The sequence below is a fragment of the Lytechinus variegatus genome, chromosome 1 (genome assembly GCF_018143015.1).
Source record: "Lytechinus variegatus isolate NC3 chromosome 1, Lvar_3.0, whole genome shotgun sequence".
Taxonomy (NCBI): domain Eukaryota; kingdom Metazoa; phylum Echinodermata; class Echinoidea; order Temnopleuroida; family Toxopneustidae; genus Lytechinus; species Lytechinus variegatus.
The window spans coordinates 37,262,304-37,287,412 of record NC_054740.1 but is presented as its reverse complement, the minus strand read 5'-3'; the positions used below and the strand labels follow the sequence as shown (position 1 = coordinate 37,287,412).

At 36.0% G+C, this 25,109-nt stretch overlaps 1 protein-coding gene across 1 annotated transcript; it reads left to right on the top strand.

Annotated features, from left to right (window-relative positions):
- Nucleotides 1–1,369: 1,369 nt before the first annotated feature.
- LOC121413151 (fibrillin-1-like) lies at nucleotides 1,370–21,820 on the top strand. Its single transcript, XM_041605915.1, has 15 exons — nucleotides 1,370–1,813; nucleotides 3,665–3,787; nucleotides 4,187–4,306; nucleotides 5,358–5,479; nucleotides 6,125–6,222; nucleotides 6,782–6,913; nucleotides 7,547–7,663; nucleotides 9,093–9,467; nucleotides 10,128–10,256; nucleotides 10,632–10,736; nucleotides 12,981–13,076; nucleotides 13,820–13,945; nucleotides 14,713–14,808; nucleotides 15,212–15,319; nucleotides 21,251–21,820. Exons 1-15 carry the CDS (start codon nucleotides 1,589–1,591, stop codon nucleotides 21,256–21,258), a joined length of 1,980 nt encoding a protein of 659 aa, XP_041461849.1. The 5' UTR covers nucleotides 1,370–1,588; the 3' UTR covers nucleotides 21,259–21,820.
- The last annotated feature ends 3,289 nt before the right edge of the window (nucleotides 21,821–25,109 follow it).

The window sequence follows — 25,109 nt, the reverse complement described above, 5'->3', positions numbered from 1 at the left end:
TTCGCGATCTCGTGTTGACATAAAACCTTTTGAATGTAGACTCGGCGAGAGTTTTGACATACAACTTTTGGTATATCGACTTGGCAAGATAACGGATTTATCCATGCATATGTTGGCTTAATAATGTTGTTATTTCGACTTCTGTACAAGTCGATGTCACTTTAAATTTTCCGTAGATATCAATAATAAAGAAAAAAAAAAACGCTACACCAAGTGCGACAAGTTTGTAACTCATATTTATACGCACATATTACTTCGAGCGCGGCAGGGGGGGGGGGTGGCAGGATGACTGTCCAAACGATTGTCTTCAAGTAGTGGGACAAAAAAAAACTAAAGCAGAGAATAAAGTAGGAAGAAAGGATGAAGGAATAAGGAAAAAAGGGAAAAGATAGCATAGAAAAGAGATGTTGAGTCTTCTTAGTCAATAATACAATATAATATTATACTAAATGAGGAAAATAACATTTTCTTTTGATCGCCTTGTCTTCATTTAAAAATGACCCAGTGTTATCCCTGTTTTGCACATGTTATTAGTCCCGCAAGAACAAAACAAAACAAAAGCAGAAAAGAGCTATATGCTTTCACAAACTGACTCGACTATCTGTCAATTTACAGGGCATAATACTGCATGATTATGGAGGAATCATTTGAGCATGGACAACCCCCTAAAGACAAAAGGCATGATAGCACGACACTGCGTTAATCGCAGCAAAAATTTAACCCAAAACCAATTTTACATCAGAAGCAGATGAAAAGAGCCCATGACAATGATAAAGGCAGTACTCAAGTTCAGTATTTCATCAGTTGCCCGTTTATTCATCATAGTGATCAGGGTCTAATCTAGCTATTGCTGTATAGGAAAAAGAACTTTGCACGTATGAATGGTCGCTAGCATTTTGCCCAAATTCTTGGAGAATTCCCCTAAACGGAGTCATTAAAATGGCTGCATTCCCGAACACATTTGCGTCCTTAGGTTGTCACAAGATTTTTCATAGGTAATCCGATGCCGACAAAACGAATCTCCCTTTACTACGAAGCGATTATGATGGATCATCAATAGAAGGATAAACTAATCTCTTTTGTTACTACATCGGGCAATTGGATCGCATCGCTTCGATGTCAAATTGTTAAAACGGTGGTATCTGGTAGTTGGTTCTTAATTGGCATACCCCAGTTTCATGAGGCCTACCGTGCAAATAAAAGTGCATTGTCCCCTTCTCCTTAATGGTTTTCTTTTCCAATAAGGAGAATGTTAATATTATGGCCTATTGTGTGCATGCGAAAAAAAAATCCGAGAGTGAACCACCTCCGTCTTTACAAAAATAATCTATCGAATTCCAGAGTGTGACTTCAATCATTTCGCGTGTTAAATGAGCTGAGTTTGGAAGTCTTCGAGCTCACGTCTGCAGAGATGGAGGCGTAGCTGTCGAGAATAACATAATTTATTTCTTTTCTATAAGTCAGCTTTAGTTCTTCAACTTTTCTTTCAATTTGCTAACATCATAACTATGTTGTTTTACTAATTAAAACCTTTTGTTCGAAGACAAATTGGAAGCGAGACATTTGAAAGCAGAATTATTAATATATCATGGCGATATATATTTTGGCGGGAAAATATCCTGTGTTGAGATGTCTGCTTCTTCTGATTGTGGCGCCATGGGACACGGAAGCATTGCACAACAACGAGTTTGGATACGCGGACACCGCGGCTGGCGTGCCCGAGCTGCCCCAGGACGAAATCGATGAGCTACTGCTAAAACATAACGAAGGTCGTGCAGAAGTTGAACCGTCCGCCGCAAACATGAACAAAGTGGTGAGTTGAATTAGATTAAACACTGCAGAAAATTACATTACAATAAATTCGAATTAAACTAAATATACCATTTTTGTTGATATATCAATATGTTCTAGGTGTATTATATTATCATTGGCTATCCCTAATCTACCATCAGAATACATTTTGTATATCAAGAATCCGGGATAGGCCTATATTCATAATATTGATTGATTTTATTGTTCAGGGAAAGACTAAAATGGATTAAAGAAAGGAGGATTAAAGAAGGGGAAAATGGAGACTGAAATGAATAATGAAATAGAGAAAGAACAGGGCACTTGGAACGATTTTATTTCTACAGGGGGATGCTGGTTCTAATTTTGACAAGAAAAAAACAAAAAAGTTTCACAAAATGAAGGTCGTTTTGTTCACGAGAAATTTTACAAGTAAAAAAAAGGAGGGGGGTTCACAATAAAATAAGGCTGATTTTTTTTCCAGGGGGTGCTACCTATTAAGAATAACACACAAAGCACCCCAGGGAAATATTGCGGGTGCTTCAGCACCCCCGCTTCCCAGGGCCATGAGAAACTGTGATATAAAATAAAACCAAAATGGAAGAAAGAAGGGGAACAGATTATTAAAGTGCACAATGGTTGTGAGCTATTATTGTTGATACTGTTGATGATGAATGAACTTGAAATTTGAAATAAGAAACGGGAAGTGATAGAATTACTAATTTTATAAAATTAAGTTAAAAGGGCGGTTCCAATTAGCCCATCTGCTCCAGACATTTAATGGACACTTACTCTCTGTACGTTCATTTCTAAGAGGTTTATTCTAAATTCATACATACGGCTTGGAAACATGATGTTAAATAATACAGACAACAATCAAAATGTTTTAGCATATGGCACAGCGGTGGAGGCACAAGGGATATTGCTCACACAGTTTCAATATGCTGGATTGATTCCTCCTACACTCAATATTATGTACTAAAGTGTGGTGTAATTGGTCTACATATATTGCAAATATAACACACCAATTCTTGCCTATTCGTCTGTCGACTGTCGCTAACTCGTCCACTTATCAGATAGTCTACCATCATTTAGTTTAATGCTATTCAGTATATCAACATTTCGTCTAACACCGGGGTCTAACAACCATTTGGTCCAATCATCACTTCGTCTATGACCATTTGGTCTGGTAACCAGTTGGCCAAATAACCACATTCTTTTATAATTTCGCCCAATTAACACTAAATAAATAATACCAAATGGTTTATGAACTAAATGGCCTTTAGACCAGTTGGTTATTAGACAAAATGGAGTGTGGAAGAACTGATGTAGACCAACCCGAGTTGGTAATTGGACGAATTTGCATTAGAACAAATGAAAATAAACCAGCTCAAGTTATATCTCTTAGAAAAGTCCAATGTTGGATCGAACACATGATTGCCAAAAATAAGTTTTCGTTTTTTTCTTATATTCTCTTTCATTTCTTCCTCGATTTCTTATTTTTCGTTTCTTTTATTGTCTGGTTTCCATTTGATCTTCCTCTCTTCAAACCACTTCTATTCCTCTAATATTCCTTTTCTGGTAACAAGGTAACCTTTTATCCCTTTTATGTATTATATGTAATGAATATCCTTCTGTTTTCACGTCATATCGCTTAGTATGTTTTTCCCAAATAGGAGCCTAACTTTCTGCAAGCTCTGTTTTTTTTTTACTAAGGCTTCTCGATTTAATTATTATGTTAAATGCTTTAATAGTTTTCAAATGCTATGTTTAAAATATATTCCTTATGTATTCATAATATTTTTTGTTAAGAAAGTGGAACAATTATATTCAATTCAATATTTTCTGTCTTTACCCTCACTAAATATACATTCAGAGATGGAATCATGAACTTTACGTGGCGGCAAAGACTAAAGTGGAGTCCTGCACGTACGTCATCGATATACCAGCAGAAACAGGGCATTATGGAAAGGTGGTCCAATTTACCGGCATCTCTAGGGTAAGACGTTCTCAATAATAAATATTATACTGAGTATACTGAATATTTTGTTTTTCTTAATATACACTTATTTATTTAGGAGCTACAAAGTAATAAAGACTGAAATAAATGAATATGAAATAAATAAATCATTTTGACGATCGTTGATTTTTAAAGAGAGAAGTTGTTCATAGACATTTATAATTATCTAATTATTATGTAATGAAAGCCAATTTTTGTAATAGTAATCGATGATTACACAAGTGTGTACTTGAACTCAACCTCACACTAAATGAATGAAATCGATACTCTATATATTCTAGCCCAACCATGCCAATATCTTTATGAACATGACGAAAGGTGATTTGTTTCTTATCCTATTAATATTTTTGAAAATTGTTCATATTTCTTTATTAACAGAAACCTACATTTGATTTGGCTGATGCGGTAGATATGTGGATGTACTTGGGCAAAGACAGCTACGATTATGAACAGGACACATGTAGCAGAGATGACATGTTTTGTAGGATGTACAAACTGGTATTTTTTTATAACGAAAGTTCTCAAGAATTTCAGATGTCTTAATTCGATCATTCTGCATTAATCGATATTACTCTTAACGGGTTGGTGATTAGGCCAACGGTAATTTCGATTCCATTTAGGAATCAAAATGAATTATTTTTCTATGAAATAAAAATGAAAAACCTGTTATGAAATGATATCGAAAGTCGAATCGTTCCAACTTGAATTTGATCATGATTTATTATTATTTGATCAGGGCCTGAAAAACAAATTGACTATTTTTCCAACATCACCATCATCATCATCATTCATCATCATGTACAAACTGGTAAATTATATAACGAAAGTTCTCAAAAATTTCATATGTCTTAATTCGATCATTTTGTATTAATCAATATTACTCTTAACGGGTTGGTGATTAGGCCTACGGTACTTTTGATTCCATTTAGGAATCAAAATGAATTGTTTTTCTATGAAATAAAGATGAAAAACTTGTTATGAGATGATATCGAAAGTCGAATCTTTCCATCTTGATTTTGATCATGATTTATTTTTTTTGGTCAGGGCCTGAAAAAACAACTATTTATCAAACATCACCATCATCATCATCATCATCATCATCATCATCACCATCATCACCATCATCATCATCATCACCATCATCATCATCATCACCACCATCATCACCATCATCATCATCACCATCATCATCATCATCATCATCATCATCATCATCATCACCAGCATCAGCAGCAGCATCATCACCATTGTCATTTCTGTTACCAGTAATTGCCACTAGTACCACAATCATCATTGTCGTATTCACTACCAAACGATGTGCTTTTTTTACTGTGAATGATAGGTTGCCTTTTAAGGAAACGCTTGTGTGAGGGAGTGTGTGGGGGGGAGGTGTCTAACGGCGGCGCCAGGGTTGGGGAGAAGAAGGTGCAGGAGGGCGACCGCCCCATCTGCTATTTTTCAAGTAGTGAATTACCCTCGCGTCGCGGTTCTAAGGTTCAAAGAAAGCATTATTATATAAATTCTATTTTCTTTATTTTTCTCTTTAAAGTTTACATGGGGGCCGATGGAGATCATTGGCTGTGCACACACTCTATGTAGCTCTCTCGTTGATACTTACTCAGACCGTGTCTTGGCAAATACTTACTACTGGAAATGCAACTACTATCCTGTGTAAGTTTACTCTCATGAATACATTTCAATTTTACGGTATGTTATGGACAAGAGATGGGTTTTAGATAAAGGGATGATGTCGCTTGTCAGTAAATAAGCCTTCAATTCTAAAAAAAACATTTTGAGATTGTATTTTTTCCTCCACGAACGTTCGTACTTCTTAAAAATGCCAAATTAAATTTCAATTCAACTTCCGAATGGTTCCCAAAGCCACAGCATGGGGGAGGGGGGGGGGGTATTACACATTGCAATAGGGTTGTTAATATACGCGCAACATTATATCGACTGTTGCTTTGCAAGTGATATTTCCAACTCTCTAGTTTTTAATGGTCGATTGTTTTTAGTGATAGTTCTTAAGGTCGGAATAAATTTGCTACTCTCTGGCACACCGAGTACCTGTGACTTGCGCCCAGTATCGTAAAGGTCGGCTCCTGCCATGGTATTAATTAACGGCGTATATCATAGAAATTGATCTGTTTAAAAGAAGAAAAAGTATATGAAACATTCCCTGCTTGACTATTTTTGCGACAGTTTTACATTTTCCTGAATGCAAATTGACATGTCACAAATAAAGTTAACACACTTTATCCTGTCCGATTCAAGTCTTAATAGTTCAAATTTTCCATTTTTTGTTGTTGGTTACAGGGGAAACTTAGATGATGCCAACCCGTACACTGTCGGTACCCCATGTCTCGATTGTCCTGATAATACTGGCTGGTGTAACAATGAATATGACATGTGCGGTAAGTTGCATCAGGAATGTTTTCATAGTTTATGAAAAGAGCAAAACGATACCATACCGTTATTCGCCGTTAAAATAACATGAGAAACGTTATTTGGTTTACAAATACATATCGTTTTTCATAAGATAAGCGTCATCACAAGGTTCTATACGAGACAACATCAAAGGTATCACGAACCCCCCCCCCCGAATGAAACCCAAGTTTAATATCCGTCAATTCAGAAGAAATGATGACAGTGTTGATGATAATAGTCGGGGGGGGGGGGGGTGAAAAAGAGTGACGATGACGATAATGATGATGCCGATGATGAGGAGAATGGTGAATATTACGGTCAAAATTAGCAGAACAGAATAAGATGATGACGACGACAACGATGATGATGAAGATTTTGTTGGTGGTGATGACATTTACGTTGAATGGAGAATCCAGTAAAGAGGAGGATAGTTGTTATGACGACGAATACGATGCAGCACTACAACATCGATGGATTTCATCAATTTGAATAATAGATACTTTATCGTAAATGATTAGTAATTATTTCATATTTTGTCAACTACAGATCCCGAATGCAGCACGAGCGACGATTCCTGCGACTGTCTTTATAGCGATACTTGCGAGGGTGTATATGATTACGACTCGGAAGCGTGTACATGTACATGTAACCATCCCGATTGTGCAGACGATCAGTTTGGTGAGTCATGCAGGACCCGTTTTCATTAACACAGTTTACCGATATTTTCAAGGAAGTACCAGCGTTGATCGTATTGATACTTACGATAACAGAATTTCATGATTGTATATTTTCTCACCGCACTTTATATCTCGCAATCAATTTTATATAAATAATCGGTAATCAATGAATTCATAATGAATTGTTACGGAATTGATTACCCATGCGTAAATAGTGAAGTCATGAAATCATGAAGAAGACGAGTTGCCGTTTGAAAACAAATTAAAGCATGGACACAACTTGAAAGAAATTTGATGAAAAAGTGAGGGAATAGAAGGTTCTAACAAGACAAAAAAGACCCATACCACACGTTACATTTTCATACCTTTTTGCCATGCTGCATCCGATAAGGCCAAGCATCATTAAAATCATTAGTTAAAACTTGAAATTATACTCAAACTGATCCACAGATATGATATCAATGGAAAACGGAATAGAAATAATTGTTTGATTTGTGAGCAAGTATCATTCCGTTACCACTCATTACTACCCATTCAGTTGATACCCATATATTTGAAATATACAACTCTTTACAAAAAAAATATCCATTTAAATGTTTCTGCAAAATTTGATTTGAAATATTCTCTGTTTCAGTGTGTATCTTGAAGTGTGGCAATCCTGCCTGGGCAGTCGTGAATGTTGATGAAGGAATATGTTTCTGTAATTGTCCAGCGGGGTACGAGGCAAATGCAGCTCTTGACGTTTGTAACGGTAAGAGATTTCTTTTTGTTTTTTATGCTTTCTTTAATTTTACTTTCTTTCATCGAATTCCACGCAGGTCTCTCCATTTGTGTTGTTTTATTTTATCAATTTGAGTTTATTTATGTATTATCTTTTCATACTTCCGTGCCCTACCGGCCCCTCTCCTTCATCTACTTTCCCCTTCCACCTCTTTCTCCCTAGCTCAACCATCTCCCTTCTTCTTCCAACTACCCTCCCTCCTTTTCATATCCTTTTTTTATACTTTATTTAATTTTCTTATAAATATCCCTTCCCATCCTCGTTTCTCTCTTATTTTATTCTGCTAATTTTTCTTACATTAATCACCATAACCGTCACATTTGTTCCTCACATGTTCCTCCTTTTCTTTCTCTCTCCCCTCTCTGCAATCTGCTTATGATGACAATCCTTCTCCTGCAAATTGTGAATATCATATAATTAATCATTTTTGTCTGGAATTGAAATTGTGAATATCATATAATTAATCATTTTTGTCTGGAATTATCTTAGTACTCTTTATTTATGATTCATGCCAAAAATGTTAACATATTATGTATATTATGTTATGGAAAATGTATTATACGAATGTTATGGATGCAGAAGAAAACAATAAATCAAATCAAATCTCTATTTCTGGCGTTTGTAAAGATTTCACTGTAATAATAAGTATGATGAATTTATTCAAGAAATGCACCTTATTGGAAACAATAAGTGTGACGAAATTTCCAGAAGAGTTCACAACTTCTTGTACACTGTTAGAAAATTTGTCCTTAAAATAAAAGAAGTTCCTGCAGCAGAGTCTCGAGAACACCTGTAATCTAACCAAATTGCGTAATCTTACAGGAAATTGGTATTTGGTGTATGGAACCTTACAAATTTCCTTTAATAAAACACTTCCCCATTTTAAACAGACCTGATCTGTTAAATTGCGTAAAAATTCCTGTTTTATGAATTAACAGAATGATTCTGTGATTGATCTTTGCAAAATATTCTTTCTTTTTTCTGTAAAATCAGGGTATTTTTAACAGTGTAATGGTATCAAAACTGTTTCGATGCACAGCAAAAACTGGTGTTAACCGGTGTACATAGAGGACCACACCAGTTATTTTACACCGGTGTTAAATTGGTGGTGTTTTACACCTATAGGTGTTATTACAACACTTTTTGTTGTTACATTTACACTCTTTGGTGTTATGTTTAATCTCTAGGGTGTAATTTTAACACCTCAGGGCGTGGTCCTCTATTAACACCAATTGGTGTCGGTTTTAACACCGCAGTTTTTACAGTGTGCAATCCATGGATTGCAAAATTCAAAGTCAATTGATCAACAGTTTGGACATAATGAATCTCTATCGACACGAATTATCGCTTTCCGAAAAACGTAATGTGAGATATTCATTGACTCTCATTTCGTCGACAGATATAAATGAATGTCTGGGTGATCCGAACCTATGCGAGCACAACTGTGAGAACACCGAAGGCTCTTACCAGTGCACCTGCTTGCCTGGTTTCGAACTGGACGCCGATGGGCACAGCTGTGGACCTTTCTTCCAGATCGGCCGCCACGATGCCGACCTCATAAGAACCACGACAACTGCAGCTCCGACCATCCAACCACCAGCGACAACGGAGGAACCGACGTCGACAGTGTCGACAACACTCGAATCGACAACGCCGGTCGAAACGACGACGGAATGCGTGGTGTACAATTGTGGCGCACAGGGAACTTACGATCCCGTTGGCTGCACGTGTAATTGCAATGCCGGTTATTTCTTTAATGAAGCAACGTGTGAAGGTGAGTACGGTGAATAGTTGACGAATTGATGCGCATTTCTGCACTTCATCCTGACAAGCAAACTAGTGTAATAATCGGACAAACTGGCATTTCCGAGGCCATATGGATGTGGCTATCTTTCATATCGCCGAGAAAGTGGAAGCTAATCTCATCCACTGAAACAAAAGATATTTGCTTTATGCTCTTATATCGAAAACGATCTTATTTAGAAATAAAACAGAGCACATTCTCGTTTTAATGAGATCTATACTGGAATCATATTGGCTAAATTCAGGCAAAGCTAGGAAATCTAATCATTTCTGCACCAAATTAAACAAAGCAGCATATTCCACAGATAAAACCCCCTTGTAAAAAGTTTAGAGTGCTGAAGCACCCCAAAGTTTTCCTGGGGGTCCTGCGTATAAGTAAGTTATTCACCACAGTCAGCACCCCCTTCAGGAATTCAGGTTGGTGCACTGAAATTTAGAAATTTGATCAAAATAATTTCGGAGTGAAAATATTTTTTATGTTTCCTTTTCGATTGTTATTCTGACCTCAATGACCTTTCGGATTGAGAACCCCCTTTTTAGCTTTTTTTTCTTTTCAAAACCAGCACCCCCTTTTCAAAAATCATTACCAGGGCCCTGATTAAACGACCCCTTCCTTCTGCTTCCTCTCTAGATATCAATGAATGCGAGAGAGGGGATACTGTATGTGATGGATGTGAGAACCTTCCTGGTGATTACAGATGTACCTCATGTCACGAAGGCTTCAATTTACACGTAGCAACAGGAAGATGCGAAGAAGATGGTGGGTTTTACCTCTTTTAACATCTCGTTTTCTCGCTTTGAAATAAATACCTGATTTTTGCAAGGGTGATATCATGGATGGAAAACAAATGAAAGTGTTATTTACCGTCAATAACTGGGATATATTCATTTGATTTGCTAGTTCATTAAAATTTTCTCTATGTCATGTCGTATTCTCCCAGCCTTTTCCGTGTAAGAAAAAAAATGAACCTCTTCATTTCTTTCTTTTTCTAGTTCACGTTGAAATAAAAATGTAAAATGATCATCGCGTTGTTTCTAAATTGAAGTTGGGCGTGCAAAACAGTAAATTATTTCATGGAATTGCCCCAATTTTGTAAATGTAATCAAGATTTTTTTTTTCTTCTGTATATTTTAGTTTGCAAACTAGGAGAGGGAATGCATTGCAATTACAATGGATTCCTGGACGAAGAAACGTGTGAATGTGTCTGCTTCTCGGGCTTCAAAGGAACTCTATGCGAAAGTAAGAACGAAATAATATCAATATGTGTGTGTGCGTGGGAGGGATTGCGTGTGAGTTGAGGGTGTGCGTGTGTACCAAGTGGATAAAGAATAGCATAATGATGACGGGGTAAATGCGATATTCAGGGGCCCGTCTCACAAAGAGTGCAAGCATTATCAACATCTATTATGCATGTTGGTTCAAAATATCTTCTATAACTATGATGTATATTCATGCATTTATTGATTTTTTGAAAATTCACTAAGCTTCTCTTTGTTTACAAAGGACATTGTGCAAATTTCCTGTAGAAAAAAAATTATGACAATGAAGGGATTTTCATAGAGTTACGATTGATCCGATCAATCGCAACTATGGATGGCCAGCAATGTCACCATATATTATGCATGTCTGTTCAAAATATTTTCTAGCTATGATGTAATCATGAATTCATTGTTTTCTTGAGGATTCACTGTGCTTCTCTTTGCACACAAAGCACATTGTGAAAAGTTTTCATAGAACAAAAATTATGACATTGATGGATTTCCATAGATTACGATTGATTGGATCAATCATAACCATTTGTAAGACGGGGCCCTGATCTTACAATTAACTCGTGTGTATGTATCATTTTTAGAATGCGTCAACCTGTAGGACAGCCATTCTCAATTACTTTTTTGGAAGCGCCATATTTCTTGTTGAGAATCTGTAATGCTCCACTATCCATTACGCAAACCAGCAATGTATCAGCGGAGGGGGGGGGGGGGCAGAGGCCCCTGGTGGGGGTCGAGGGGGCAGAGCCCCCAGAAGATTTGGAATTTGAGGCATTTCAAATTGTCCAGAGGGACTCTAATTAATATCGACAGAAGAAATACAAATGCCAACAAACTACACAATATGAAAAGAAAAATGGCCAGTGACTTTTTCACAACATACCAATGATACTACTAGTTCAGACTGTTCTGCTCCAGGGGGTGTTTCATAAAGCTGTTCGTAAGATACGAATGACTTTACGCACGACCGGTGATCCTTTCTTGTGCTGTCTGATATCCCTATGTAATTGAGTTATGACCCAAGAACAGGTTCCAGTCGTGCGTAAAGTCGTTCGTAACTTTACGAACAGCTTTATGAAACATCCACCTGATCTGTTGGCTGAAGCAAGTGGCGTAATGAGTAAAAAAAAATGAGGAGGGCTAGATATGGCAGCTGAAGCAAAAATATTGAAATTTTCAATACAAAAATCTATATTTTGACATATTATTAAGATAATAATACAATATTTCCCTTTCCTTTTCTTTCCTTTTCTCCTTTTGTTTTCTTGGCCGTGAAAAACTTGGGGGCCCCCAATTCCCGCCCCCATCTGTACGCCAGTGGCTAAAGTTATACGTTCCCCGATTTTACAAGGGCTGAAAATTAGGCGTTGCACCGCACTAGCGCCCCAAACTGCCCCTCTCTACAACTCACGTGCAGTATCCTGGGGCAGTATCATTCATTTAGTTCGTGTTAGGCAAGAGTGCATGCAGGCAATCACGGAAGGCAATACATCTGAGCATACATTTTCACTTTTACAACTTCGGAAACAAATTTTCTGCTTGTTATGTCCCAAAATCATAATCTTTTATGATCAGGATGCTCTTTGAATATCACATTTGATGTTTAACTCTTGAACAAAAAGGATGCTCTGGAAATGCAAAACTTCTCGCCGTTGAAATAAAAATCCTACAAACGGGGTTTTCAAATCACTTGTGTGGCACATAATTTTTTTACAGCATAGAATAAATAAAAGAACAGCATCGATCCTGTATAAGAGAGGTTATCGAGTGCTAAATTGGACAAAATTTGAGGAAATCAATTAAGTGTCAAGTAAAGAGTTTTTGTTTTCTCTTTGTATTAAAATGATCACCAAATCCCTATTTTCAGGTTACTGGTATATACATTTTTATCTCCCTATTTTTTCTTTATTTTTACTTTTTTTTAATAACGGCTTCCAAGCGCCATTCCGCAAGGCTCGGTGCGCCACAAGTGGCGCGCGCGCCACCATTTGAGAACCCCTGCTGTAGGACCTAGATCTTACTGCATTCATAGAGGCCGATAGTTTCATATCTACTGAAGATATTACTGTAATATATTAACTCAAGAAACTTTCCCATGTTGAGTAAAAAGAACTTTATCTACCGTGGTGCCAATCTCTAGTAGTATACAAATCCCTCTTCCAGTTTAATGCGGATATAGGTTGATTTCATAATTATTGTGGGTTTCTGTTAATAGGTGTGTGCCCGATTACGGAGTCTAGTTGTTGGCCTGCCTATGATCCGATACACCCGACAGATCCAAGTCAGTGTGTGGTGTATTGTCCAGAGTGCGGTAAGAGTAAAGGATCAATGGATGGAATTCTGATAACCATGATAATGATAATGATGATGATAATAATAATAATAATAATAGTAATAGCCAATTTTTATACAGCGCTTTTCCCCAGAATGGCTCAAATCGCTTTACAGCATACTGTTACCCCGGTCATTGGATTCATATCAATCCCTCACGAAAAGTGCACAATTTCCACTCCTACATGACTTTGGGGAGCATTCCTTGCATTCATCGCAGCCAAATTATGGCGCTGGCAAATTCAAACATAGAATATCTTTCGCATCCTACCGATCATAACCATGATCTAGTTAAATCTTGGTTAACTTAGACCACACTTTTATAGAGTGCCAGTTGTCAAGCCATTCACTAATCGAAAATTATTCTTATCCTGCTACAAAAACTGTCAAATTATTGAGTCTTGAAATGGGATGAATAGTAAAATATAAAAATATTATGAATTTTATTGAATTAATTGGTACATTATAATTGCCACGAATATCAAAGAAACGTTTTAAAGCCCGCGTACATAAAACAAAACATTCAATCATCTTAATTTTTTTTTCTTCTAATGTTCTTATGTTTTCGGCTCTGAATAAACATGCAAGAATTCGTTTGTAGTTTCTGAAAGTTGTATCAGACTCTATATTCTGCACTTTGTATAACGTTTAAACTGTTTAATGAATTGTTTAATAGCTGAATGTTTTATTGATCGAAGTAAAAAATGAAATTCCTCTTCTCAGAATGCGAAGGATATCCATCGTGTGAACACAATGGTATTCTCGCCCGAGCTTCTGGGTTTGAATTCATCAAGAATGGCATCTGCCGCTGCTACTGTCCTTTGCCTTGGAGTGGAGATACGTGTGATGGTATGTCAGGGGTCGTGTGGTAATTTATGTATCATCCTACTAATGTCCAATCGATTATAAAGTCGACCTACAAGAAATAGCTAAATCTGAAGACATCCGATTTTGAGAGAAAAGAATGGGCTCGTGGGAATTGAGTCTTTCGATTCATTCATGTAAATCGTCTTGAATCTTCATTCCATGATACGATCACCGCTGAGAATATAGACACACAAAGACTCGGGTAGACTTGTCATGCCACAAAACAACAGCTATTTATTTGCCAAGAACTGTTGATCTCTTCATTAAACTTTATTATGCCAAATTAACATATGTATTTAAAAGACGACCCTCTTCAATTCTTTTTTTTTTACAATAATTGAACAATGACCCAAGCTCTCAAGACATACTGAAATTATTTTAGTAGTAAGGGTGTAGTAGTGGTGGTGGAAGCAGTAGTGGTTGTAGTAGTAGTTGCAGCTGCAAAGGTACTACTACTAACATATCTGTATAAAAAGCGCTTAGAGACGTCGTTCCGATGTGTAAAGCGCTATAAATGCGGAATATTACTATTACTACTACTAGTAGTAGTGTTTGCTGTAATAATGTAGGAGTGCCAGTAGTATATTGTAAGTGGTGGTAGTAGTAGTAGTAATAGTAGTAGTAGTGGTGGCTGTAGTAGTAGTAGTAGTAGAAGTAGTATTTTGCCTACTAGGCAAAAAAAAAATGTCTGGTATACAACCGCACCTTACATAATTGTACCTTACATTATTTTATCCTTCTGCACATAGAATGCAATTTAACTTGCCTGAATGGAGGAACTTTAAATCCTGTAGATTGCACCTGTTCATGTCCCTCCACTGACTGGTATGGCGTCGACTGCTCAAGTGAGTTATTTTTTCAAATTTCTATGTCTGAATATCAATCAATCATATTGAGCGACTATTTCATTTTTAGTCATTGATTTTTTCTTTGAAAGATAGATGGATTGACTGACCGAGATTGATGGATAAATCAGATGGATTTACAAATACAGAGAAGGGGTGTAGAATAAAAGCGTATATGGATGGGTAGGGAGATTTATAAGTATGTTAACTAATCAAATTTGTCAATTAATGAAATGAATCTATTTACGAAGTGAAAGTAAAAATCTACCAATGAATAATAACAAAGTTTAAAACAAGAAACGCGATTATCCCTGACTGTTCAAATATGTACTATAAATTTGCATTTTCTACTGTTTTATCTAAAAAATAATTTATACTTGATGTTCTTTTTCTTTACTTGTAGAACCATGTGTCCAAACCTCACGTCTATGTACAAACCGAACGCTGAGTAAATGCGGGAATGTACCCATCATAGATGCACACTGCCCTATCATGTGCGGCGCTTGTCTCGGTAAAGTACTTTTGAGATGATTAATAGTATCATACAACATTGAATCAATATAAAACAAATAATGTACGTAATTTTGTTCGCGTGTTCAGGAAAGAAGTTGTGATTGTGAATGATATTTGACTGCATGATGTGGATGACATAACATGAAAGCATGTTTTTACATTGCTTATTTTATTTACATGTAGGTCACAAGATATTTAAAGATTGAACATGTTGAGTGTAGTTGCAGTAGACATTAATTTCACAAGTATGTCAATCAAAGGTTAATTGTCATTGCATCATTATGCATCTAGATCTGGTACAGTTACATCAACTGAACTTTGTGAAATCATCTAAGCGGAAAAACTAACACACATGTGGGACAGTGTATTGTAGCTTGGAAAAATCCCGACGTGTGGATGGAATACCACGCTTAATTTCTCAGGAATTATTCGATTATCTATACACACGGACGCTTGGGTGGTCATTTTATTGGATTCTGTATGAACTTAATCTAAAAAAATTAACATGCACGACTTGCGTTTATTTTTAAGTGAGTGCGAAAGCAAAATCAACATGACAAGGATGACTGAAAATTAATCGATCAGAGCTAAAACACAACCGATTACCCTTACAACGTGTGGAAAAAATGAAATATTTAGCATAAAGAATATAACGGTTTACAGTAGAGTATTGAGCGTCAGGGCAACCAAACAGAAATAAATTCTTATTCAAATACACGTTATTGTTCAAATAAGAGGTTTGGAAGTTTTGAATAAATTGTTGAGTTACAGGGCAGTCCCAAAACAGATGTGAAATACTTTCAACAGAGGAAGAACAAAATGTACATAAATTAGATTCAGACAAGCCAATATCGTAAAGATGTTTGTTCACCCCCATTATCCGATTGAAAAGTTTATATTGAAAGTAGCGGAGTTATGTAGAAAGACAGCATTTAAAGGGAATCATATACAATCTGTTCCAATTATTAACCGGTTCATTTAAAATGGATGCCCATTTTGATTGCGAAGTGGGGGACTTTAAGATTTTATCAACAGAAATTCTATGGATAAACTTGCATACCTTAAAAACATTATTTAAATTATACAACAAATCTTCTTGAGTTGTTTTACTCTCGACAAGATGTTGACTAAAATGTTTCCATTCATTGGGTATTGCAGAAATCAATGAATGATATTCAAGAAAATTACAATTAATTTTGTATTTTTGTAAAAAAGTTGTATGTGAGAGAAAATTGTTTTGTTCATCCATTAAATGTTTAATACTGATGATCCCATTTTTAAGCCAAAGTTGTTTATATATAACTTTCCCATCTACTTTGATCAATGAGTTATTCCATAACACTTGATTCTTTATATTCAAATCAGATAAATTAGGAGAGAATGTTAAACGACTCCAAGTAATTAAGATTTCTCGAATGAATTGATTTTTTATTTGTAATATTTTGGGATCATCGTATTTTAAATTACATGTCCAAAACAATTCTCCTCCAAAGGTGACCAAGTTGTGTTCGAAAAAACATTTCCATTTTCCTTTATTTTCTGTGCTCATATAACGTTTAACCCACGCAATTTTCAAGCCAGAAATTACAGAAGGTAAATGTAACATTTTCAATCCACCTTGACTATAGTCTCCAATAATTGTAAGACGACTGATTTTATCCGGTTTTTCATTCCAAATAAAAGAGTAAATTGAATGTTCTAATTCTTTCAAAAAATCTTCAGGAGGTTTTGGTAATACAGACAACAGAAATATAATTTGAGAAAGGCCGAGTGACTTCAAAATAGTTATTTTCCCTATTGGAGTTAAATTTCTCATTTTCCATACTCTTAAAACATTCTTTATTTTCTTAAGCTTTGGAATAAAATTCAATTCAAATATGTCTTTTAAGTCAGGTGAAAAATATACTCCCAATAATCTAAATGGGCCATTAGAAAATCTTAATCCGGAAAAGGATATGTCTGGAGGATGTGCTTTGTAATAACCTAGTGCCACAATTTCAGATTTATTTCGATTAATGCAAAGCCCTGAAAAAACCTTAAATTCATCCAAAATATACATAATGATTTTAAGAGACTTGACGTCATTTATATAAAATGTTGTGTCATCTGCATAAGAGTTCAGCTTAATTTCTATTCCATTCACTGTTATACCTTTAATATCACTGTTTCCCCTTATCCATAAACACATAATTTCATTACAAATGATATAAAGAAGAGGACTTAAAGGGCAGCCCTGCCTTACTCCACATGAAATTTGAAAAAATTCTGAAGCATGTCCATTATTCAAAATACAAGAATATATATCATTGTACATAACTCTAATCCATAATATCAAATCTTCACCAAAATTAAAATATTTCAAAGCTTGAAGTAAAAAGGACCATTCTAATTTATCAAATGCCTTTTCTATGTCGGCCATTAACATAAAACCTGGAATATCGTGTTCATTTGTAAATTCAATCATATCTAAGGCTAAGCGAATATTTTCACCAATATACCGACCATGTAAAAATCCTGTCTGGTCATTATTGATAATACCACCTAACACCTTTCGCAATCTCAAAGCTAAACATTTTGCAAGAAGTTTATAGTCGGTGTTTAAAATAGAGATGGGCCTCCAACTTTTTAAAAGCAAAGGATTTTGGTCTTTTTTAGGAATGAGATGAATAATTCCTCTCCTCTGATCCAATGACAATTTACCTTGTATAAAGGAATAATTAAAACTATTGATTAAAACATCTCCTAATTCTTTAAAGAAAAATTTATAGAATTCACACGGGAACCCATCCGTTCCCGGAGTCTTGTTGTTATTCATTGATTTCAGAGCATTAACACATTCTTGCATTGTTATAACACCTTCACATTTCTTTTGTAACTCTGGTGATAAAATATTGCATTTATCACCCTGAGGTAAAATATCGTAAAGATCAATTTGAGATGGATGAGATGATGTGAATATAGTTTGATAATAGTCTCTGAGAGAAATTAGTATTTGTTTTTGTGAAGTCACAATTATATGATTATCAATTTGTAATTTAGTTATAACATTCTGTCGTTGATTCCTTTTTTCAAGATTTATAAAATAACGTGTGTTTCTTTCACCATTTTCGATCCAATTAGCTCTTGCTCTTATAATTGCACCTGCTGTCTTTCTCTCATATAACATCTCAAGATCCTCTTTACAAGATATTATCTCATTTTTAATCACTTCAGATTGATTCTGGGAATAACTGGACTCAAGGAATTTGAGTCTAGCTATAATATTTTTTTCTCGAGCTCTACCTTGCCTGGCTTTCTCTATTGAATAGCCAATCGTTAATGATCTAATTTGACATTTAAGAAAATCCCAGAACGTATTAGGATCTAAATTATTCAAAAACATATTCTTGTTTTCTTTTATACAATCACGAACCAATTCCGTGTATGTTTCATCTTGTAATAATGAAGTATTATATTTCCAAAACCTCTCCCCCTAGTTTTATTTAAAAAATGTAAATTACAAAATATCGCCGAATGGTCGGTTTTGAAACCAGGTAGGATATCACAATTATCAATTTGTGTAATCAAGTTGTGCGAAACTAAGAAAAAGTCCAAGCGACAGAATACATTTCTTGAATGCCAAGTAAACTTCTGGATATCAACATTATGAAAGCGCCAAATATCTACTAAATTATATTCATCCATTATTATATCAATTGAATTTAAAGAGTGCAAATGTGTGGTTTGGCGGCCACCTTTTTTGTCTTTGTTTACATCCAAAACCAGATTAAAATCCCCACCCCAAAGAACAGATTCACAATCAAATTCTTGTAACTTATGAAGTATTTCATCAAAAAATGTATGATTATCGTCGTTAGGACCATACACATTTATCAGTGTGATTTTTTGTTGATTTAAAATGGTATCTAATATTACAAAACGACCAAACTCATCGTGATATTCTTTATTAACAGTAATATCTAAAACGTTTTTCAAAAGAATACATACTCCTCGACTATTGGAGGTTCCATGCGAAAAGAAAACTGAACCCACTCCCCAATCCTCTACCCAACTTTTTTCATTAGCAATGGTAGAGTGGGTTTCTTGTAAAAAGAAAATACTCGCATTTTTACTGCGTAACCAAGATAACACCTGTATCCGTTTAAATCGGTCTCCTAGACCACGGGCATTCATAGAATAAATTCCTGTCTCAGTCATAGTATTTATTAATAGTACCTAATCATGCTAATAGTGAACCTACAGCGTGTTTACATGAAATTACAAATGGGTTCGTTTCAATTGTACTATTAATAGCTTGAATTAGAATGTTTTGTCCATCATAACATGAAAATGAATTAAAGTGTCTATGTACACAAATGTTCCAAAGATCAACTTGTATCGTTGCTTCAATATCGGTTCTTTTTCCGTGAATGAGTGAAAGTAACTTCTGTAACATTCCACCGAAAGACTCGGTATCGCGAACAAGAACTCTGTTGCAGTAAAACTGTGTTTTCGCTAAACATAAATAGAATAAATATCGTTTTTTTATACCTTTTGCAATTCGTTATTCAAAATAATTCCATGCCAATCAGATCAAGGAATAACCAAATCATCGTCGTCGGGATCACGATGCACTTGCGCTGTGACAATACGATCAATATGAGGAGGACCTTCTGCGTCATACTGAACACGGGTAGAAGGCGTGGAAGGGGGTGTGGCAGGGGGTGTAGCGCGGGTGTGCCCAATGGGAGAAGAATCAATGAGCGCTGGTTCCATCCCGGAAGTATCGTGCCTTGCCTGGGTTCCCCGCGAGACGTTCTGTGTAGGCGAGTCAGCTGCGGCGCTGGTCTTGGCTGCGTAGAATGGTGCTAAGTTGCCACGCCCTTGCCGCCATTTTCCGGCAGAGAAATGATAACGTGTTCCTGAACGGAAAGCCGCGTTTACTTCCTTCATCCATTTCTTCTTCTCTTCTCTATCTCTTTTCGTTAGATCATCGATGATATACATTCTTTCCCTTTCTAGCTTTTTTCTCTGCTGCGAAACAATGTACCTCTTGTCCTGATACGACAACATTTTTACCAGTAGATGACGTGGCAGGTTCTTCACTTGAGGGCCGTCCCGATGGGCTCGTTCTATCTGTGGGTGTTCCATATCAAAGTACTCAGTAAGAAAATGACTTACAACTTCCATGGGGTTCTCATTGGGATGAAATGGTACTCCAACGATTCTAAAGTTATTTCTCCTTGAGAAATGCTCCAACTTGTTTTCGGCTAGCTCTGCCATTTCAAGACGGGATTCATGGGTCGAAATGCGTGATTCTAAATCCTTCACTTTTTTCTCGAGAGGAGTAACCTTCTTCTCCAATTCCGTTGTGCGAGCATCCTGAAAAGCTAGAGACTCCTCAAAACTAGAAAGCATTGACCGAATGTCAGAAATCCCTTTTCTAACAAATTTTTCAAAGTCGGAAGGTGGGGGATTTGGTTGTACCTCGGAAGCTGACTGTTGACGGGGCGCTGCCCCGGAGGGCCCAGTTGACGTTCCGCTACGAAGATTGATAGGCATGGTTAGCTTTCTATTACGTACTTAGCATGCGAAAACGAGAGCTCTCGAAAACACGTCACTCCTCGGCGAACATTACGAACATCTCCGTGTATTGAAACGCTATTGTGAAATTGAAAGGGTTCTCAGTCAAAAACATCATAATTTTGTCATATCATTAGATAATAGCACGCATGTACAGTTGTTGTAAACATGTTCGCTTCATGATTCTTTTGTAAATTGAATTGCTTTCGTGTTTGATTTCTGAATAAAGTCTTTCTATGAAAAAAAAAAAAATTAATCGATCAAAATATTTCAAGTACGAAAAAACCTGAAGAATGAAAAAAAAATCGTCCCTTTGATAAATAAAACTGTTTTGAAAGCCACCTTAATCTCATATTTTTCTTTTCAGATGAATAGATGCAGGTGAAATACATGATGGTAAATGATGGATTCGCAATCATCTCCTCCCGATAATCGTACCCATTGGTAAAGAACTTCGACACCTTCACGATAGTACCATCGGATACAACAGAACAGATTAATGAAAAAAAAAACATTGGGCACTTAGCCAAAGATAGATATAGGCCTATATAGATATATTGATAGGTACGTTTATAGATACTTATACAGTATAGATGAATGAATAAATTGATCGAAAGGTAGAGGGATGGAGTATAAAGAAATCATAACAATTATACTGTAGGTATAAGTGACATGCAGGGAACACACTGTGTCCATGTTGCATTAAGTAGAGCTGGAATGTGCGTCTACAATGGTTTGGCATCCAGGTCTGTATTCTTATCTCTGGTTAAGCTTAGACCATGGTTCTACCATAAAGATATATACTATATATCCCTATGGCCCGTATTCTGAAGTCAGGTTTAACTTAGACCACGGCCTAACTCTGTTCTTGAATTATGGGAGCCAAAAATTCAAAATTTATATTTATGTTGTATATTTGCTATGTTTACTATATTGTTTCCTTTTGTTTTCAATTGACATTATGTTTAATCTCTAGGGTGTAATTTTAACACCTCAATGTCTGGTCCTCTATTAACACCCACTGGTATCAGTTTTAACACCACTGTTTTTACAGTGTAAAGCTGTCCGTGAAGCTAAGAAGAAAGTTATGAAGACTCAATACACTGGCCTGCAAATATAATTTAAAATCATGTAATATTTCATAAGTAAATATAACCATGTATGTAAATACTGTAATACGAAGTACAGTATTTTACCTCAATGTAACTGGTTGTGGAAGAAAAGGAAATAATTTTGGAACCGAAATAGCAATTTATTCCAACCACGGTCGTAAACCTGAATCTTACATAAGCTGTTAGTGCCATCAACAAATCATATATATCTGTGTAATATTAATGGGAAAAGACAGAATGGCCTATTTTTGTTTGTGTTTTGTGTTGGTTGATTGAGAAAATATGCAATATTTTCGTACAAATTTAGCACTCACGGCCTTTTGTGGAATGTGAAGAAATGTCGTGATTAATCTATGAATTATGATTGCTTTGGCTCGGGCACTTAATAATATGCTTACAAACATCAAATACATGGGGATGCATGAAAGATTTCTGGTCAAACCAGTAAAGGGTATTTTCGTGAGTAACAGAGGTCATCAATATGATTTCGATTTATTTTTAATGGCTATGACCCCATCATGAATTAAATGGCAATTTATCATTAACAACATGAACAATGTGGAAAGTCTTGTCTATTTGGAGTGTTTAACATCCGAGGGGCGAAAGAAGCAGAAAAAAATCAATATGAAGCATGTATGTTTTCATGATGTGATATCTCTCCCTGAAGCTTATCAAATGTCTCGAAAATTGTCCTCGTTAAATATGTTGATTGTTTTCCCTTTCTCCTGTTCAGCTCAATTATATATTTGTCTCAATCTCCACTTCTAACCATGTCTAACACTAGTGTTTTACCATGTTTACGATCAAGAACCAAAAAAGAGAAAAGGGAAGGAAAAGGGTGATGCGTGATATTATTTTCTGAATACTACGTTAACAACTATCACAACATCAATTTTTTTTGGACTGAACGATCATTTTTTCGGGCTTGGTCACTTCGCTTGCTCACAACCTTATAGAAATTTGCACAACACCACATGCCATGTCTGACCCCCTCATAATCTGTGGCTCATTTACGCTACTGACTAATAATTCGTATCATCCTTCACTTCATACCATAACTCCATTTTGCTCTGCATTCTGTTAAATGATTTATTTATTTTATATATTTATTAAAATAAATTTTTACAATAACAAGCTCAGATTGACTGTTTTTCAACATGGTCCTGTTAACATAAAATAACAATGTATACATAAAAGATAAAATGTAACTCGGGTTCTACACAAGTAATGAATGAATTCAGTAAGATTAAAATCAGAATTATCACTAATACAAAAATTGTTCAAAGATAACATATTCAATTTTTGAGGAATCGATGAAATGAGAATAGATATCCTATAGACCAATTTCACAACGTGAGAGGGCAGCAGACTGGTCGCCATGCTGCGGTGGGCGAATCAACTTTTATAGTACACAAGTCAATAGGGTATTTGGTACATTCGTTCGATTTTTTTTATTTTGGACCAATTGAGCAGATTTCTTGTAAGATTCACAATGAGCATTAATCGGAGAAGTTCAGGTCGCAGCTGTGCTGTGTTCAATATCCACAACAATTGGAGAAAGCTTCAGGATTGGAAGCAAAGTGAATGTGAAATTCACTCGCCTTGGACTCATGAAGCCTGTTTGTGTGTGAAGCCGTACTCCCTGCACAGGTTTCCAGGCCGTGATGAAGGAATGCGTCGCCAGTGGATCTCTCTTTCCCTTCCTCCTTTATCCTTCCTCTCTGTTTTATTCTCTTGCCTTGCCCCCTCCTTTTGGATACTTATAGGCCTGCATAAAATGTGGTGGTGGTTTTTTTGTGGGGGGGGGGAGGGAGGGGGATTTATTTGATCATGCTTAGATGGAAATATCAGTCCCTCTCTCTCACACTATCCCTCTCTCTCTCTCACTATTCCCTCTGTATTACACTATCCCTCTCTCTCCCTCTCTCACACACTCTCTCGCTAGCCCCCCCCCCTCTCTCTCTCACTACCCCCCCCCCCCTTTCTCACTATTCCCCTTTCCCCTCTCACTATCCCCCTCCTCTCACACATACTCTCTCCCCCTCTCCCCTCTCTCTTATCCTCTCTCTCTCACTCTATGTCTCGTTCACTCTCTCGCTACTCACTAGCAACAAGAAGTGAGCTCCCTGATGAAAACCAACAGCGAATCTTGGTCATCATCAACTCACTTTTACTGACAAAACTAAGGTGAAAAAGTAGCCAAAGTGCAAAAATTCATCATACCTTCATCGGTCAGATATGGCCATTGTCTTACATCGTCTACCCAGGTGTCCATGCTTTATTTTATTGATTTATGATGAAATTAATGACACAATATCAGAGCTTATCTGTAATCTTTCATTGAATTTGTAAACAGAGCCAATCGCGGTCAGCGCACTTGCCCACCGCAGCAATGGCGTCGCCGATAGAGGGCCAAATACATAAACCGGCCGTGAAATTGATATCCTATAGACAACACAATAACAGTAAAATATAATCTAAGGTGTATAATATCATTGACATAGTAAATAATTCAACAAAATTCATGAATGAAATTAGGAATCTAATTATCACTGAGCATACCATACAAGACTTAAGTAGAAAAATTACAAAATCAATATCGCCAAGCAAAGTATTGATGACAAGTTTATATATTTTTACGTTAAGATACCAATTTTGTTATTTAAAAAAAATCACGTAGACATACATGATAAAAATTATCACAAATTATCTTTTACAACAAGGTTCAATCAATGTTGCATATTCACGATGTTTGTTGCCTGTTTAACAAGGAGTAATATTTTAAAGTACAAGGCCACCAATATCAGTTCGATTTAAAAAACTTTGAGAAAATCAGACGAACATAGCACTAAAAATTTCATAAAAATCTGAAGTCAACGTTATGGAATAAATAATTTTTGCTTATTTTCACAAAATGATGAAATGCACATCAGTAGGCCTAGATGTAATATGGTAAGTGCTTTTTCAATTCATTATGTGAAACGTATTTGAAAAAAAATAATAATCAGGAGGATCGATCTCCATCATATCACAACAACTTAGAATGATTTTATATTTCAACAAGGAACCAAACCAAGTTTTAATTTATTGAAGAAAATAGAGTTATTTCATAAT

What these genes read in the sequence shown, in the direction of transcription:
- LOC121413151 (XM_041605915.1), top strand. Translation starts at nt 1,589, where the DNA reads ATGGCGATATATATTTTGGCGGGAAAATATCCTGTGTTGAGATGTCTG. An exon ending in AATTTACCGGCATCTCTAGG is followed by an intron (nt 3,788 to 4,186) that starts GTAAGACGTTCT and finishes CTTTATTAACAG; the next exon opens with AAACCTACATTTGATTTGGC. An exon ending in GTATGGCGTCGACTGCTCAA is followed by an intron (nt 14,809 to 15,211) that starts GTGAGTTATTTT and finishes CTTTACTTGTAG; the next exon opens with AACCATGTGTCCAAACCTCA.